General features: G+C 37.9%; 1 protein-coding gene across 7 annotated transcripts in view; it reads left to right on the forward strand.

The window, feature by feature from the left end:
- LOC107570032 (transcription factor Sox-2) overlaps positions 1-17,393 on the forward strand; it is a 53,013-nt gene that overhangs the window by 23,760 nt on the left and 11,860 nt on the right. For 3 of the 7 annotated variants that reach the window (XR_001606981.1, XR_001606984.1, XR_001606983.1), the window contains exon 2: positions 33-234. Coding sequence is in view for 2 of the 7 variants with exons in the window: in XM_016256226.1 (XP_016111712.1) it covers positions 3,305-4,252 (948 nt within the window). In the remaining 5 variants the exon portion in view is untranslated. Of the gene's footprint in view, positions 1-32; positions 235-2,883; positions 5,061-5,770; positions 5,881-17,393 lie in introns of those variants that run through there. The other 4 variants (XR_001606980.1, XR_001606982.1, XM_016256226.1 and 1 more) reach the window with 2 other exon arrangements.

Raw genomic sequence — 17,393 nt, forward strand, 5'->3', positions numbered from 1 at the left:
TTCTTCTTCTTTTTCAATCGGCCCCTTTTCAGATGGCGTGGAGCTGTAGAGGGACTGAGGCGGGTGAGAGCAGCCGCGCAGCGAGCACTCTGAGCGGGCACACGGAGCGAGTGGACGCTGATGGATCATGAGAGCGGCCGCCGGAGGAGAGCGCAGCCGGGAAGAGCGCCTGTTCGCCGGGCGCGCCTGTGAGGATCCTCCCGGGAGGCAGACGGAACTAAGTAACTCTTAAATGTAAGTAACTCTGGTGTGTGATGCTCGGCGTCTGTGCGTGTCTGTCTGCTGGGACAGGATATTAATTAGAGATTTAAATAGCGAGTTGCATGTTAGTTATTTTAAAATATTGGTGGTTGATTAATATGCGTTTTTAGGAAGCTGCGTTATTTATTCAAGCAATTCTTTTTTTTTTTTTGCTTGATTGTTTGTTTTATATATTATACGTGTACAGTAGATGTCTACTTGTTGACAGTTCGCGGCTGTCTGGAAAACTTTGGGGGGAGGGAACAAACGTTTGATTTTCAAGTGTTTTTAATTGCTTTTAATCTTTAAAACGTATGTTATAATAAAGTACAATTAACACACACAAATGTGTGCTTGTTATCTGCAAAATTGAGACATTGGATTTTTTTTTTAAGTGAATTCTTAAATGAATTCTAAAGATGATTGTGATAAACTGTCATGTCAGGTTTCAAATGAGGTCAAACTGGTTATGTAGCTACTGATGAATTGCAAAATTTCATTTTTTGTTTGTTTTAATGTTTAATTTTGTTGATTTTGCCCGCCGTTGCTTCTGAAATATTTTATAAGCACCTATATAAATTGGATACCGTTATCATGCTGATATATTAAGCAGTGTTATTTGTCATATTTTGATCTGCAGTCAGCACGGCCCCTAGTGGAGAAACTCTCTCTCTCTCTCCTGTTTCTGTTTCTCGCTCTTCCCCCTCTTATGCCTACTAATTTGTAGCTCCTAATTTTAGGGCTTAATGCTTGAATAATTCTAACTCTCACTTCAAAGAATGTTTTATGCAATTGTTGTGTTCGTGTCTGTGTATATGTGTTGGCACGCACTGAATTTGTTTTATGAAAACATAAAAACACTAACGAATGAAACATTTGTAGTTATTTTCGATTATTCATTTAGATCATATGCTTTAATTTAATTTTACTTAGCCTACATGTTTGTTTTTACTTATTATTTCTATTTATTAGTTTTTTTATGTTTATTAGTTTTCAGTTGTCAGGCAATTCTTTATTTCTAAAACACCAGTCCTAGTCAAAACATGTATTTTGAGTTTAATATGAAGAAACTTGTTTCTTTCACAAGCTGCTAACTATTATTTAGAACTGCGACAATTAACAATTCAGCCAAAACAGGAGCCGCTCTGGGATGTTAGAGATTCCCCGCTGTTCTACACATTTCCATAAGCAGATTAAGGCACACTCACATGCAGATAGAGAGAGAGCAGTTTAGAGTTGCATTAGAATGGCGCATGCTGCAGTGCCATCGTGTTCAAATGCGCACGTTGTGTTAGGCGCTTAATAGAACTTTAAAATGACGATGAGACTATTTATGCAGACATGCATCCTTGAAAAAAAATGTCTAAATATTTAAAATAAGCAATAGCCTTATATCTTATCTTCTGTTTGCATTTTAGAATTAAATTTGCATAGGCTATATGTTAACAATTTATAACACGTTATGATTTTGTTTTATATAGCTATAAAACAAATGTATAAAGCGACCCTACCTAAATGTGGTGGGAAATACTTTAAAGCAGCAGGCTTTTCTTTTATTAATATCACCACAAGAGGACGCTGTTGAAACACAATAAGATCTGCTTTCGTGCATTGTAGAACAAAAATGATCCGACGTGTTTTTCCTGACATTAAGCCTGTTTGTAGGCTATATTAGTTCCACTTCTTTCGTCTCGTCGCTTTATTGTCAACTTCTGCAGAAGAATGATCAACTTTCAATCTTAACTCTTTAGGAAAAGATCCGCTTGCCAAAAATGGAACTGCGTGTTTTATAACAGCATATTTGTTTTTAACAATTGGATTTAATCAAATTGCATGATTATAAGGCTGTTATTTTGAAGGAGGCTGTGCTGAATAAATCCTGTCCCTCTTGTCAGTCTTCGTGGAGTGAATTCTAATAACACAAATCCTTAGATCTCAGATGGTCAGTGTAGTCAGCTTTTGTGGTGCTTTTGTTCACAGTGATGTAATGACAAGAGCCGAAACAAACCTACCTATTTGTGATGATTGACGGCTCTTCATTTTCTAATTCACATTCAACTTGAGCCCGTTGAAGTGTAGTTCATAAACAGAGAATTCCTGACACACATTCTGGATATTGCTTCAAGAAATAAGAAATGAAATAATACTTTTTTAAATAAGTTGTAGTACGCATACGAGCCATTGTTTATTAAATGTGTTAACATATGCTAATGATACAAATAACAGGCGCGAAATGAATAACTTGAATAACATAAATACATATAATTGTAGGCTACATTTGTATTCAACACACTTCCGTAGGCCTAAACGTTTCATTCACGAGAAATATTGAAACAAAAGCTTGCGATGCTACAATACATTACATGATGAACTGTTAGGCTACTAAAAATGTGTTTTAAAATTATTTTCGATATTTTATCACTCCAGTTAAATTAGAAGTTAACTTTAAAAAACAAAGCGACTAATCCAAAAGCTTGATATGCCTACAGCAAAAGCAGAAAACAGAAATGTATTCCAATGTTCGATTTTAAAATCTTAAAATCACATGTCCTTGTCACAGTTTGATTAGAGAGTCATTTGAGAGAAATATTCTCACTTTAGTAAGTTCTTGCTCTGCTAACACACACACACATACACTCACAGTGTTCATTGGTGGAGAAGTGCTGCCTGTGGCTCGCGCTGCACTGCTGACCGCCCGTAACCCCGCCCCTTTATGCAAATCCAAGAGACACACAGTCTTGGCTGAGGGAGCAGACGCGCTCTGATTGGTCAGCGACAAACCCATTTATATTCGCTGACAGTCGCTCTATGAATGGTTGTCTATTAACTTGTTCAAAAAGTATCAGGAGTTGACAAGGGCTCTGGCGAGGAGGAAAACCGAGTTTGTGTTGATTCTTCAAGACTAAGAAAAGAAGTTTGTGGGCACAACAGGACCTAAGAGCGCTTACCTCCTCAGCAAAGTTACCAGAACTGCTAAGGTAACTTCGCCAGCCTCCACTTTGGACTTTTGGCGTGTTTTTCTATTTCACTTCTGGTGGGGAAGACTTTCACAAACTCGCTTTAAATGTATAGCATGATGGAAACCGAGCTGAAACCCCCGGCGCCTCAGCCGAACACGGGGGGCACGGGGAACACCAACTCTTCGGGAAACAACCAGAAAAACAGCCCGGACCGGGTCAAGAGACCAATGAACGCCTTCATGGTGTGGTCGCGGGGCCAGAGGAGGAAAATGGCACAGGAGAACCCCAAAATGCACAATTCGGAAATAAGCAAGCGACTCGGGGCCGAGTGGAAACTTCTGTCCGAGAGCGAGAAGCGGCCGTTCATCGACGAAGCCAAGCGCCTTCGGGCTCTCCACATGAAGGAACACCCGGATTACAAATACAGACCCCGGAGGAAAACCAAGACCCTCATGAAGAAGGACAAGTACACCCTGCCGGGCGGACTTCTGGCCCCGGGCGGCAACGGCATGGGCGCCGGTGTGGGTGTAGGGGCCGGGTTGGGCGCTGGGGTCAACCAGAGGATGGACAGTTATGCCCACATGAACGGCTGGACCAACGGAGGCTACGGCATGATGCAGGAGCAGCTGGGTTACCCGCAGCACCCGGGACTGAACGCGCACAACACGGCGCAGATGCAGCCCATGCACCGCTACGACATGAGTGCGCTCCAGTACAACTCCATGACCAACTCGCAGACCTACATGAACGGATCGCCCACCTACAGCATGTCCTATTCGCAGCAAAGCACGCCGGGAATGACGCTGGGCTCCATGGGCTCGGTGGTCAAGTCTGAGTCCAGCTCGAGTCCGCCGGTGGTCACGTCGTCCTCTCACTCCCGCGCCGGACAGTGTCAAACGGGGGACCTGCGGGACATGATCAGTATGTACCTGCCCGGGGCGGAGGTCCAGGATCAGAGTGCCCAGAGCAGACTGCACATGTCCCAACACTACCAGAGCGCACCTGTACCCGGCACGACGATTAACGGCACGATTCCCTTATCGCATATGTAAATGAACTTTTCTACACTCCTTTGGACTATTTTTGTACAGAACACTTTGGGGAGGGAAAAGTTGTATAGAGCTCAAGGAAAGAACACAAACTTTTGCTTTCTATTTAAAAATGGAACGGTAGGAACTCCACACAGTTTTTCGTTCTGTTGTTCTTTTTTTCCTTTCCTATTCTGTTCTGTTCTGTTCTTTTTATTATTCCAGAAGGTGTATGAGATTTGGAAAGCTGAAACGGGGGAGATCGAATCAAATGTTTTATTATTGCATTCGACTTTTGTACAGTATTTATCAAAGACACATAATAACAACCAGATGTAATGTTTGTAAACAGCGGGAAGTTACATTTTTTATAAAAGGCAAAATGATGGCACAGCTGATGTTTACTTCAGTATATGCTTCAATATTCTTCTGCAAACGCTGAAATGAAAGAACGGGATAAAAAAAGTTTCTCAATGAAGGTGCATAGTAATAAACCGTTATTATTATTATAGTAGGCTATTGTTATTATTATTAAGTTCTAAATGAGAGAACAAACAGAGGCACTCTCGCAGGTTAGGTTATTTTATTTGATTCTTTTCGGTCTCACTCCACGTCTGTTAGGTATATGAAGTTTGTGTTCTTTATTTTCTCATGGTTTGTAAATTTTCTGTACATTTTCTGTGATATTTTAAGCTTTTATTTGAAAAACTTTCACTTTTCGTAGTTGTAAAATGTGGCCTGTACGCAGTTGCCAACGCTCCATGTATATACTTTAACTAATAACATCATTATAACAGTTACAATCTGAGTTTTTTTCAATATGCAGTTTGAAATGAATAAATTTTTGAAATTTGGATATTTGAAATTGTTTCTGGTTTTGATTTTATTTGAATTTATTTGATTCTTTTCGGTCTCACTCCTCGTCTGTTAGGTATATGAAGTTTGTGTTCTTTATTTTCTCATGGTTTGTAAATTTTCTGTACATTTTCTGTGATATTTTAAGCTTTTATTTGAAAAACTTTCACTTTTCGTAGTTGTAAAATGTGGCCTGTACGCAGTTGCCAACGCTCCATGTATATACTTTAACTAATAACATCATTATAACAGTTACAATCTGAGTTTTTTTCAATATGCAGTTTGAAATGAATAAATTTTTGAAATTTGGATATTTGAAATTGTTTCTGGTTTTGATTTTATTTGAACATTTTGGGTTGCTATATGAATCTGATGTTTGGTTTCCTTCTCTAATAATCCCATTTATACATTCCAAATTAATTGTCATTTTGACGGTTTAATATGCATTTACAATCTCTAACTCGAACACAAGTTTAGCACAAATTTTATATAAACAGTGCATTATTGCATTGATTTGTCGGAATAAGTTGACACACAGAAACATGGGTGCAGCTCTTCTAAAGTAAGTATATTGGAACTGCATGTGCAGAACTGCATTATGACAGTGTGTTTGATTCAAACAAATGAAATGTTAGATGTTATTTAAATTTAGTAATCATTAAGTTAACACCGTTTCGTATTTTTTAGTGGAAACGAGGACTGTGAGCGACACCACAGCGTGTAAGTTTCTTGCCTGTAAATCTCTGCTCTGCTCGGGGAGATAAAACGGCCCAAATGAAATGAAGACGCACGTCAAGGTAGTCACTTCAACTTCTCATTAGCTATTTTTATATGAGTGCAATAATTTAATGCACATTCTTTTATTTATTTATTTGTGTTTTTCTGTGCGTGCAGATTTTTTAAAGCTGAATATTAATAAAAAAAATAGATATATTTAGAGAAGCTGTTTTAAATTAATAGCAACTAATAGGCCTATTATTATAAAATAATAAATAACATTTACCTCGTTATATTTTAGCCTGTAAATAATACGCATGGTATTATAGCTTATAATTGTATAATATTGTATATTTAAAATATATTCTCAAATGTTAACATACATTAGATACATTTTTTAATGGTTTTAAATAAAATAAAAAACGCTTGCGGTATGACAGGGTCAGTCACTCGAGTCGCTGAAAATTACATTTGGTGTTATGCAGAATGAAAAACAAATAACAGTAAAATATTAAGCGTTATGCACTTCACAGGCCCACATGCTTTGCGTTTACATTAACATTGCTGTATTAAAATACTGGTTTAGTGCTGGACACAGTTAGAGCCGTATGCTGCTGCTGTTTTTCCGTGCTGTATGTCAGCCAGTGTCGCTCACTTGAAATCAACCTGAAGATAAGATTATGGAGGTGAAATGTGTGGATGTATGGAGTTTAAAGGCTGAAGTGTGTTGGAATATTTTGCTGCTCTGTGGTGGTAGATTAGTGCTGTTTCTTGCCAAGGCGCTGAGGCATCTATTACAGCGGGTCTCGGGGGATAAGAGCTCACATTAAGCGCTAAATGAATATTTGACGAGGGCTCATTCCGACAAACCTGTCCCTGCCGGACTCTCAAAGGGTCAGGGAGCACTGCTTGAATCCATTATTTATACAAGCGGAGGAATTGGTTGTAATGGCCGAATCTGTTTGATAAAGTGGGAATTTAAGTCTGGATGTGAGTGGACTGAACACGCATCTCGGAGCGTTCCTTGTTGAAGCATATTAATAGTTCAGTAGTCTATCTAAAGAAAGTGTTTGCTGAAATGTTCGTTCGGTTGAGGTTTGAGGTTCTTTACAGCTGGACTTTCAAAAAATAGTTCTTGTGTAACCCCCCAAATTAGCTATATTTCACGCCAGAAGGATTGTGCTATTGCAGAACCATAATCTGCCGCTATCTAGTCATTTTCCTAAGAGTGACATCTGAAAAATAGGCCTACTGATTTACCAAAAATAAATAAAAAAATGTATCGTAGACTTTTGATGCTAGACATATGCACTCATGCACTGAATAAAATTTGGAGGGAGGGATGTAATTAACTGCTGCGGTGTTTTGTCTTATGTTGATACCTAATATAAAACTTAGAATGACACGAGTTATTAATGACATTACCGAAATCATCAGATTTTAAGCATTTTGAGGTCTTCTATGAAAATACTTTTTGAGGTCGTCATAAAAAGCTTGATTTAGCTGCCATGTATGTGCCTGGCTATATGAAGAATCGGCACAAAACCTTTTTTTGTTTAGAATTAGAAAGTCATGGAAAGTGTTGAATTGCACGTTTATGGGTATATATATATATATATATATATATGCAGATATCTGTGGAGCAACAGGTGGTAAGCGCTGGAAGACTTTACTCCAAACTCTCTTGTTTAGTCCACCGGAGAGGAACCTTTCCACAAGAAACTGAATAAAATGAGATTTTCAGCCTGAGTTTATGGACTTTTTAATAGCCTACTTAGAAAGAGTTTTTCCATTTAGGCCTCAAAGAGCGCCAAACTAACTCATCTTTCAAAACGCAATTCATAATAATTTGGCTCGGCAAAACAAGTCTTGTCGATGCCAATTTCATTATGATATTGAGGATTATAGATATGTGGGCGTTTGACCAATGGAAACAGGCAAATAATTGACCTACAAACAACGACTATACTGCCTACTAACAACTAGAACAATACAAATTATAAATTTGGTTATAGTATTGTATCTATTGGTTACCGTTATGTTGTATTATCATATAAGCTTATTAAACATTTAGCCTATTGATTTTATTCAAATGTAACATCACCTAATCTTCACAAAAGTTGTCATTAATTCTATGAGGCCTATTATTATCATCATGTTCGCAAATTATTATTAAAGATTATGTTTCATGTTATACTCATTTTAATTCTATAAAGAATATAATGTAATATATGAACTAATTATACAGTGAACATCAATGCGTAGCGTGTGTGTCCTTGTGTTTGTAATTTGCTGTCTGCTGGCGCTGAAAGTAAATGGGTGGAGAAAGGCGCAAACTATTTGGAGAAAGTAATAAGTTGTTTCTTGTTGCGGTTTATGCGGGAGGGGGCCAGTGATGGAGGGGGACCGAGCATTGTGAGATGGGCTGAATTGAGAACTGTCAGAGATGTCTCTCATTGGGTGAATGACTCAGTGCAGGTGCAGGGAAACAGGGGGATGGGGGTCTTAATAAGACCACACACTGTCAGCCAGCACCACATCAGTCCCGCTCCTCGGCCGGCCCGAACCGAGCCTGACAAAAGGCTACCTCGGTTTTGATGTATTGCATTTATTTTCTGGAGTCCAACAAGTGCGATTATATGACTAGTGTGAATGTAAGCTTGTTTTTTTTGACGCCATTGCTTGTCCGTGTTGATTTAAATTAGCCTCGATTTTGACAGAATTTTAAGAAGCTGAAGATATTGAGGATCTGAAGTGGAGTGACGAAATCATGGATTGGACAAGGAAAGGAAATGTTTTGGGAATATTCCCAGAGCTCATTTCTCTTCTCAGTTTTGGATCAACCAGACGTATGTGTGCTTTCAGAAGAAAGGGTTTGTCTGGACGTTGAATGGGCCCCTCAAACGGCCCATTATGTTTCTCTGGTCACCCCCGTGTCATCTGAATGGAACGCGTGGGCTTGTTGACAACTAATTTTCTCAAAATGTTCACATCTTTGTGGCTCTTCCTGCCCTTAAGGTATCTACATGCCGTGGACTCCCAAGACTTTCACTTTTAATTCGAGCCGCTAAGTCGAATAGGCCGCGCATTCGATTCGAATTCATAATTAGGCTTTTATCAAGAACACATTATTTAAGGATCTCATTGTTTGAACGTTAAGTCACTAAAACACATAATTTAAACGTTATATTTCAATGCTGATGGAATTAGCTATTTGATAGCGATCCCACCGTTTAGTTTTAAATAAAGTTAGGAAGAAATCGAAAAGGACGTTTTGGACGTATAGTGCAGTCTTAATTTTTCCGTTTTAATTGGTTTGTTAGTTGTAATCTTAATATGCATGGAATGAGCCACAGTTCTCAAATGTCTATATGATGCCAATACAGATCTAAAAAAAAAAAATCGACGCTTCGATTTTAGGTCAACCCATACCTATCTTGCATGAGTCTAATTTATTCTCAAGTGTGGTTAGTGGGTCTAAATCCTTGAATGCCCCCTATGCTCTCGTCTGAGACCCTGCTGGAATATAACGTTTTTTTCTTCTTCTTTCATTCAGACTCAAAGAGCTACTCGAGCGTTCCCTGTAAGTGACGGAATGTAATGCTTTAAACAGGACACACGTTTGGAGCAAACAAAAGCACTACGACCAAAGGACACTTCCAAATTATGCATATTATTTCTTTTAGCGCATGCTTTCGTTCATTTCGAACATCATAAAACGAATACACGTGATCAGAGTTGCCTGGAACACAGCATACATATTGGTCAATGACAATTAAGGTTGTCCGAGATTATAAAAAAGACAAATACATTGTTAAAAGGGGTTTAAACGATGTTCTAAAACAATTGCGATTTTAATGACTGTAAAAATGTCAAGTGGTGTAACCATCAAGCACAATTAGCTATCCTAACTAAAATTGCTTTGCACCATGAATATACGTGAACGTACAAGACCTGACAATTATTTCCAAATACTGTTTAAAAAAAAATAAAAAAAATAAAATTATATATAATTTTATACCGTATATCGATATCAATTATATCGTTTGTTTTACTCTGACAAGAGCGATAATAAAATGGCTTCTTGTATGTTGGTTATAGCACACTAAATGATTCCAATAATCCAAATGATGATTATGATCCAAAATAATCCAATAATCAAAACTGCTTCACTGTTTTTGTTTTAATTTTATATAACACTTTGTTCTCTCTCTCTCTCTCTCTCTCTCCCTCTCTCTCTCTCTCTCTCTCTCGCCCCAAAGACATCAACATAACTTGTCAATTGGAAATGATATCATAAATCATTAGAAAACACTTGTATTTAAGTCATTTTCGCATGAAATGCATTTCTACGTATATTGCTGAAGAACTGCACGTCTTAATTATATTTAATGTATCTAAATAAGACTCTGGCCTCTAGTAGCCTACTGTACGAATACAATTTAACGAGATTCTTGACCCGTAACTTTCAATATACGTTTAAAATGTCCCACAATGGTTATCATATAGACATCCAAGCAATAAGGTGGTGTGATCAAACGCGTGGTGTGAGACATCAACATAACTTGTCAATTGGAAATGATATCATAAGTCATTAGAAAACACTTGTATTTAAGTCATTTTCGCATGAAATGCATTTCTACGTATATTGCTGAAGAACTGCACGTCTTAATTATATTTAATGTATCTAAATAAGACTCTGGCCTCTAGTAGCCTACTGTACGAATACAATTTAACGAGATTCTTGACCCGTAACTTTCAATATACGTTTAAAATGTCCCACAATGGTTATCATATAGACATCCAAGCAATAAGGTGGTGTGATCAAACGCGTGGTGTGAGTTAAAAGAGGGTGTTGTTGCTCGTATGGAGTGATACGGGAGATGCTGAAGTGTGTGCTGCCCGGTCAGAGCATTTGATTGTAAATAAGAGAGTTCACACGCCGATCGAGTGACTAGAGGGAACAGGCAAACCATTTGAATCAGGTGCCTATCTCGCTATCGAGGAGATCAGAGCTCAGCCAAATGACATCTCCCTCTGAAAAGCCAATCTAGTCGCAGGATGAGATTTCACTGTCTTTGCGCTCAGCCCGCCCAATTAACATAAGAAACACAGCGAGTCCCATTAAAACATGCAACAGTTGGTGGGCAGTTATGGCATTATCTGCCAACAACCCAAGTGCTGGGTTCCCTCTGGGCAATTGTATCCCAACAAAGCCTGAATTATCACTTTATTTGCGATTGATTTATTGGTAGAGCTTTGCATGTTACACTCAGTTCATGTATATATAATTAATTACTATATCAATAAGTATAACAGTGTGAAATTACAAGGTTTTTCCAGAAATAATTACATATGAAGTAGCTTGCTTATTACTGTAATTCAATACTTACTGAACACAGTAAGTTAACACTTATTTCACTGTATTACTAACATTGCAAGTGGTGACCCGAATTTGTTACCTATTTGATTTAACCCATAAAATTTAGTTTTGTTAATATAAATTAGGTTGTTTCAGTGATATTATCATTTGACTTGCATAAAATCAGTTAACTTAGATGCTACCATTTTCAGCTTACCATTGTTTTTCCAGTGAAACTTATGTTTTCTGTATAGAACTTATTTAAAGCCTTTATGTACAATGCATTATAGAGGTATTCGTAATGCACATTATATTGCATTATAATTTCTCATAAATAACTGTAACCAAAGTTAAAATACATTATAATATTTGAAGGTTTGTTTTCGTTTGTTTTAATGCATTATAGTTCTAAAAGGTGTAACAATGAATAGGTAAGTATTATAATTGATCATAACTGTGGTTATAATTATTCATGAGAGCATACAATGCATTATAAGGTGCATTACAAGGCATAATTAATGCATTACAATATTTTTGTATAATGCCTTGTATATAAAAGCTTTACCAAAGTGATACCGAAATATTTGTGAATAGTAAATAAATTAAATTAAGTAGCAAAAGTGTTTATATATATATAAATATAGCAAGATCAATTGTGTGTGCACTTGCTTGTCATTTAATGTTTATCTGTCTGATCTACATATAAGAGGACAAACCACAAATGGCAGGTAAATCAAGATAGCAGAAGTCTTTGTTTTGATTTATGTGTCAGAGTCATTTATGTTCTATTGCTTTCTGAACAGAAACCGAACATGACATGACACAGATTAGCAGCTTTTGAAATTGCACCTGCCAACACATTATGAAGTTCATAATTCAAAAGATTAATGCGTAATGACAGCTTGAGCTGTACAGTTTTACTATATCATATCACATCATCAGTCTTATAGATAATGATTCCCTATTTGGTCAGCTAGATATGTGAAATGACACGTGTGCTCTCAAATGCAGGATCAATAATTGTGTATTTTGTGTGGCTTCCTCTTAACATGGAATCAGTGCAACTGTAGATTAGATTAATTCATGGTCCATTTCATGAGACCCATGTACGGCTTAAGAGGCGAGACAGTAATGAAGGCTTTGTCACAGGGTTAATGAATGCCCATGCATGGGCTAAGATTCCATGAAACAGGAAATGTACAAACGCTTATCTTAATCTCGTCTCAGTTCTCAATAAAAGTGCATATGTAAATAAAAATGTTCAAGCTGAGAGAAGAAATAAAGCTGAAATATGATCTGAATAGCCCAATTTTTGGTGAATGATTTACCAAGTTTCTGATTTGTGTTGTGTTCCATAATTTGTTTAAAATTAATACAGTGTTTTAAATCATTGATGTTTTTTTACTCTCTTTTGTATCATGGCTCGGCAGATTATAGTAAGGTTTGTGCCCCTTTTCAGCCTAAGCAGGATAAGCTTGGAGTGGCCTGTCACCGTGGAAACTGCCAGAACAATTCAGTTGAAGTTTGAAGAGGTCACCTTGCAGGGTCAACAACCCCAGCCTCTGCCTGTGCCAACTTCTGTTGAGCCTGGGACTTTTTGGGGGAGCGCTAGCTCAACCTAACCCTGGGTGGTAGACAATTCTAAGACTGATATAAATTTTTTGAGTCAGTTTGCGGCCTAGGCTCTCCAGGTGGCCTGTGAAATCGATTTTAACCCTGTGACCCTGTCTTGGAGAAGCACGGTTGACAACCTGGGGGAGAATTTAGCTGGGCCTGACAGATTTGCGGCTCTTAGAGGGGGCGGGTGGAGAGAGCGTCTCTTCAGCAATGGGCTGCATGTTAGAAGTGGTCATTAAAACCTTATTAAAAGTTGGAACGGTTTGGAGAAAAGCCGGTGGACATGTGTGCGACCGCACAAACCTCAGTGTCCGAGTCTGAAAAGCACAACAATTTGTTCAAATACAAAAGAGTTGATGTGTTATCTTTGAGGTTGGTATTTAGTCGTTGTTATGAAATTGATTTTACCCCAATTACAAGTTTCAAACTGCAGTGCTTACAGGTATCTTCTGGGTTCAGAACACGTTAAACAGCACATACAATTAATTATGGCTTGTGCCTACTTCTCTTTAAAAAAATCTAGGTTACAGTGAGGCACTTACAATGAAAGTTAAGGGGCCAATCTGTTCATGTAAAAATACTCACTGTTTCAATAGTATATGCACACGATGTAAACAATATATGTGTTAACATGATTTTAGTGTGACAAGTGTAACGTGTAACTTTATATCCAGTTTTACAACTTTGTTGCCAACTTTTTTAGTAACACCTAAAACTCTAAAATGACCGTAAAATATATGAGAGTGACTCATATATTTTGAAAATAAAAAAATAAAGTGTTTTTAATATCGCATTTCAGCTTTTAAATCATTGAACATTTTGGACTTTCATTGTAAGTCACAGTGTGTTAATGTGAAAAAAACCCCACCTACTATTCTTTTATTTGTAACATTATATCCAGTTTTATCCAGTTTTGACATGACAATTTAATGCCTAAAACTGTAAAAAAAATTATGTGAATGACTTTATAAACCAACTCATGCACATGTTTTAGCAAAAAAATATTTTGAAAAAATCATAAGCTCTACATTTCTGCCTTTAAATCCTCATAAATGTTGGACTTCCATTGTAGGTGCTTAGCCATTACCTCAGTTTTGGTTTAGTCAAGTTAAATTATTTCTGTGGTAATTAATCTTATTTCGATTTCTATTGAATCTGGAATATTCCTTTAAGTTTGTATAATGACAGATGTAAATTATGATGTGATGTGTAAAAAAAATTTCGAACTATTTTACAAGGTGGCAATTTCGCAAGAATTCGGACAATGCGATTCATACAGAAATGCACTTAAAAAAAAAAATGTATAAAGCATGAAGGTCCTCCCTTAACCCCAACCCTAAACATAACCTCCAGTGGGGCAGTCGTACAAATGAGACTCTCCGAATTCATGCGAATTAGCCACCAACATGAAAAATAGTTAGAAACTGTGTTAATAATGTGCTGAACAGTAAAGTTTGAATTCAATAAACTTTGCTGTTTAAGTTTTAGCACAGCGTAGTGTAATGTAATTTAACATGATGTTCAATTTAAAATAACTTTAGGTGGTTTTATGAAAGGTGTAGAGTTTTTCCAATAGATCTTAGTCAGGTTAGATGCCATATTTAGTTTAACGTTGATGAAAATGTGGCTGTCAGGGATAGACTTAAGGTACATTTACAAGTCAACAATGTACTAAAAACAAAAGTTTTTCCTTTATTTTTGAAAAGTTTCACTTACAGACGACAGCATTTCACACGGATCTGCGAAAACGAAAGAAAAAAACCCCAGTTGTATTTCTCATGCTAGACCAGTAGTTGGCGATGTGACTTTGAAAATAAACACTACGCGAACACATAATACTCATGCATGTGGTGTCCCTGTTTTCACAAATTCAGGTTTTCATTGTTTACACAGAGATGATAATGTTATCGTTTTCTAAAAATTGGACTTTGAAACCCATTTTTAAAAGTTTGCGTTTTCAGTTTCCCAAAACACCATTGTCGTGTAAATTAACAGCCAAAGTGCATAAAAAGTAAATTTTTAGTTGAAAATGGTGTCGTGTAAAAACCTCCTTGCATTCTTTACAGAGGCACGCATTGTATAAAGATCCTAGATTCTGTCATTTTCGCAGCTCATGACTTTCAAAACTGTTTTATGGAGTTTTTGTCTCACTGAAAGTTTTTCGGAAACACTTTTTGTCTGAACGATCAAATTGTTAAACAACAGTCCAATCCATTGAACGCACCATACTTCCGTTCCTCACAGCCTTGTTCACATTCCCGCCAAAAAAATAAAAATGGCTGCCCTGACTAACATCTATTGAATTCTAAGTAGGAAACGGCAGTGTCTAAGTTTGAATAGTGGCAGCAGGCATTGCGTAACATAACGTAAAGCAACGCAGCTCAACATAACATAGCCAAAATGATCTCACATCGAGACAGAGGACTCAAGTCTACTCACTTTCAACAAGGCCAAACTACATGTGGCCCCTGAAAATCTGAGTCAACCTGTTGGGCGATTTGAAATGATTTGGGCCGGTCACAGGGGAGACGGTGTGATCAAAGGACTGACTCACTACGCAGATCAGAGCCCAGGCTCTTCTCTCGGGGGCCGATTCCATCTGTCACGTTTAACAGACTGAGGCTGTCTGCTGGCCACTCAGCGAGAGAGTGCGGCAAACTCCTGCCAGATTGGTGCTGATTGTATTTGATTGCATTTGAGTGCAGCTTCGACGATGAGTCTAAGAGCTGGTATCATCCCACTCTTGTCACATCAACGCTGGAAAAAAATGGGAAACACTGTTGGACCCCTTAGAAAGTCATGGGGGAAAAAAAGGCCTTTCTGCTATTCGGAGAGGAGATAATACTCAGAAAAGGGCCTGAGTGTGTGATTGTCAGTGTGGTTATGACAGAAGTGAACAGTGATATACTCATAGCGCGGGTGCAGAGCGTCTCGCACGCTTGTCTTTACTCCTGTTAGGAGTTCAAGCTGTTATTACACCGTCACACTCGTTCGTGGCTGAAGTGATTGACAGAATGTTTGCTGGGTGTGTGAGCATGTAGGCTTGTTTACTTCAGCATAATGTCACCTTTGCCACTGTTTTTAGATTAATTAGCCGTGCCTATAGAGTAAAACCCACGTTTCGCCGCGTGGCCTTCGTTGGCACATTTCCAGGGTGAAAGTGTTTCGTGTAAACATTTCTCCAAGGATGTGAGTTAATGGAAATGTGGCCTTCCATTTTCACACCTCAATGGCTATTAGTGTTACAAACATTAATAGAGCTGAGAATACCATTTTTACAGCCATAATGACTGAGCTAAGTGAACAGCGATGGAAAAGTTTTCGGAAACTCTTAGGCTGATGATACACGGGGCAACTTTTTGAACAATGTTGCTGGGCAAATTTGGTTAATGTTGCCGTCAGCGGGCAATCAGGTGAGACAGAGGGCCCACGACTGAACTAAAGTATCCAGATTGAAATTTGTTACCCATTCTCGATGGTAAAGTGCCCAAGCAACATTGCTCAAAAAGTTATATACATACATACATACAGTGGTGGCCAAAATTGTTAGAACACTTGGCATATTTAAGAGGATTCAGTTGTTTTTATTGAATTGGCCATTATAACACCCATAAAACACACTATTGCCGGAACTACCTGCGACGGAAGGAATCTGCTGGAACACTGAAAATTATGGACTGGCCCCCTCAAAGTCCGGACCTCAACCCCATCAAGCAAATTTGGGGCAAGTTTGAAAATAAACAGGGCAGATCTATTGTACATTCAAAGGAAAACCTTTGACTTGAGTTGCAGAAGTCTTGGGATAACATTAATGTTAAAGTTCTCAGGAAATATATTAACACTATGCCAGAGAGATGTGCTGCTGTAATTGCTGCAAAAAATGGACACCAAATATTAAAGTTAAAAGTGGATAAAAACAGCACGACTCACTTCATCTGATATTTGTTGTGCTCAGAGCAACCATCTGCACGTTTTATAAACGTTATCAAAGGAAATCATGTTTTGGAGGCAAAAAAGGTCAATATTTTCAGATCTCTCTTTCTCTCTCTCTCTCTCTCTCTATATATATATACAGACACACATTAGTGACAATATATTTTTACATGAACACATTACATTTTCATTAAATTGAACTAAAATATATATAGTTGCCTCTATAGGTTTAGTGATATACAGCTGGTAAGTAGATGTAACATGTCATATCTGTTACTTTATTGGGTATTTTAGCGTGTATCTATTTATTTATTTGATCATTTTAAATCAGAGTGTTGTAAGTACCGGCTGTGGGCTGTTTGTGTGTGTGTGTGTGTGTGTGTGGATATGTGTGTACTAGTGTGATGATTAATGAGGTATTTTTGGCAAGTTGGCATTACTCATCAGTGCCATGGCAGTTTTGTTTCAAAAGTGCTGGTGCTGGAGAAAGAGGGATTTTAGCCCATCAGCAGTGTGTGATGTCAGCACACAGGACAACAAAAGACAAGTCCAAATCCGTGCTGTTTGCAGTATTACAGGGGCCCAGGCTGGGCTGAACACAGGCCCTCTTTTCACGGGGACAAACATACCAAAGCGCGCGCACACACACACACACACACACACACACTCACACGCACACAC

The sequence above is a fragment of the Sinocyclocheilus grahami genome, unplaced genomic scaffold, assembly GCF_001515645.1.
Source record: "Sinocyclocheilus grahami isolate Dianchi unplaced genomic scaffold, SAMN03320097.WGS_v1.1 scaffold1407.1, whole genome shotgun sequence".
Classification (NCBI taxonomy): Eukaryota; Metazoa; Chordata; class Actinopteri; order Cypriniformes; family Cyprinidae; genus Sinocyclocheilus; species Sinocyclocheilus grahami.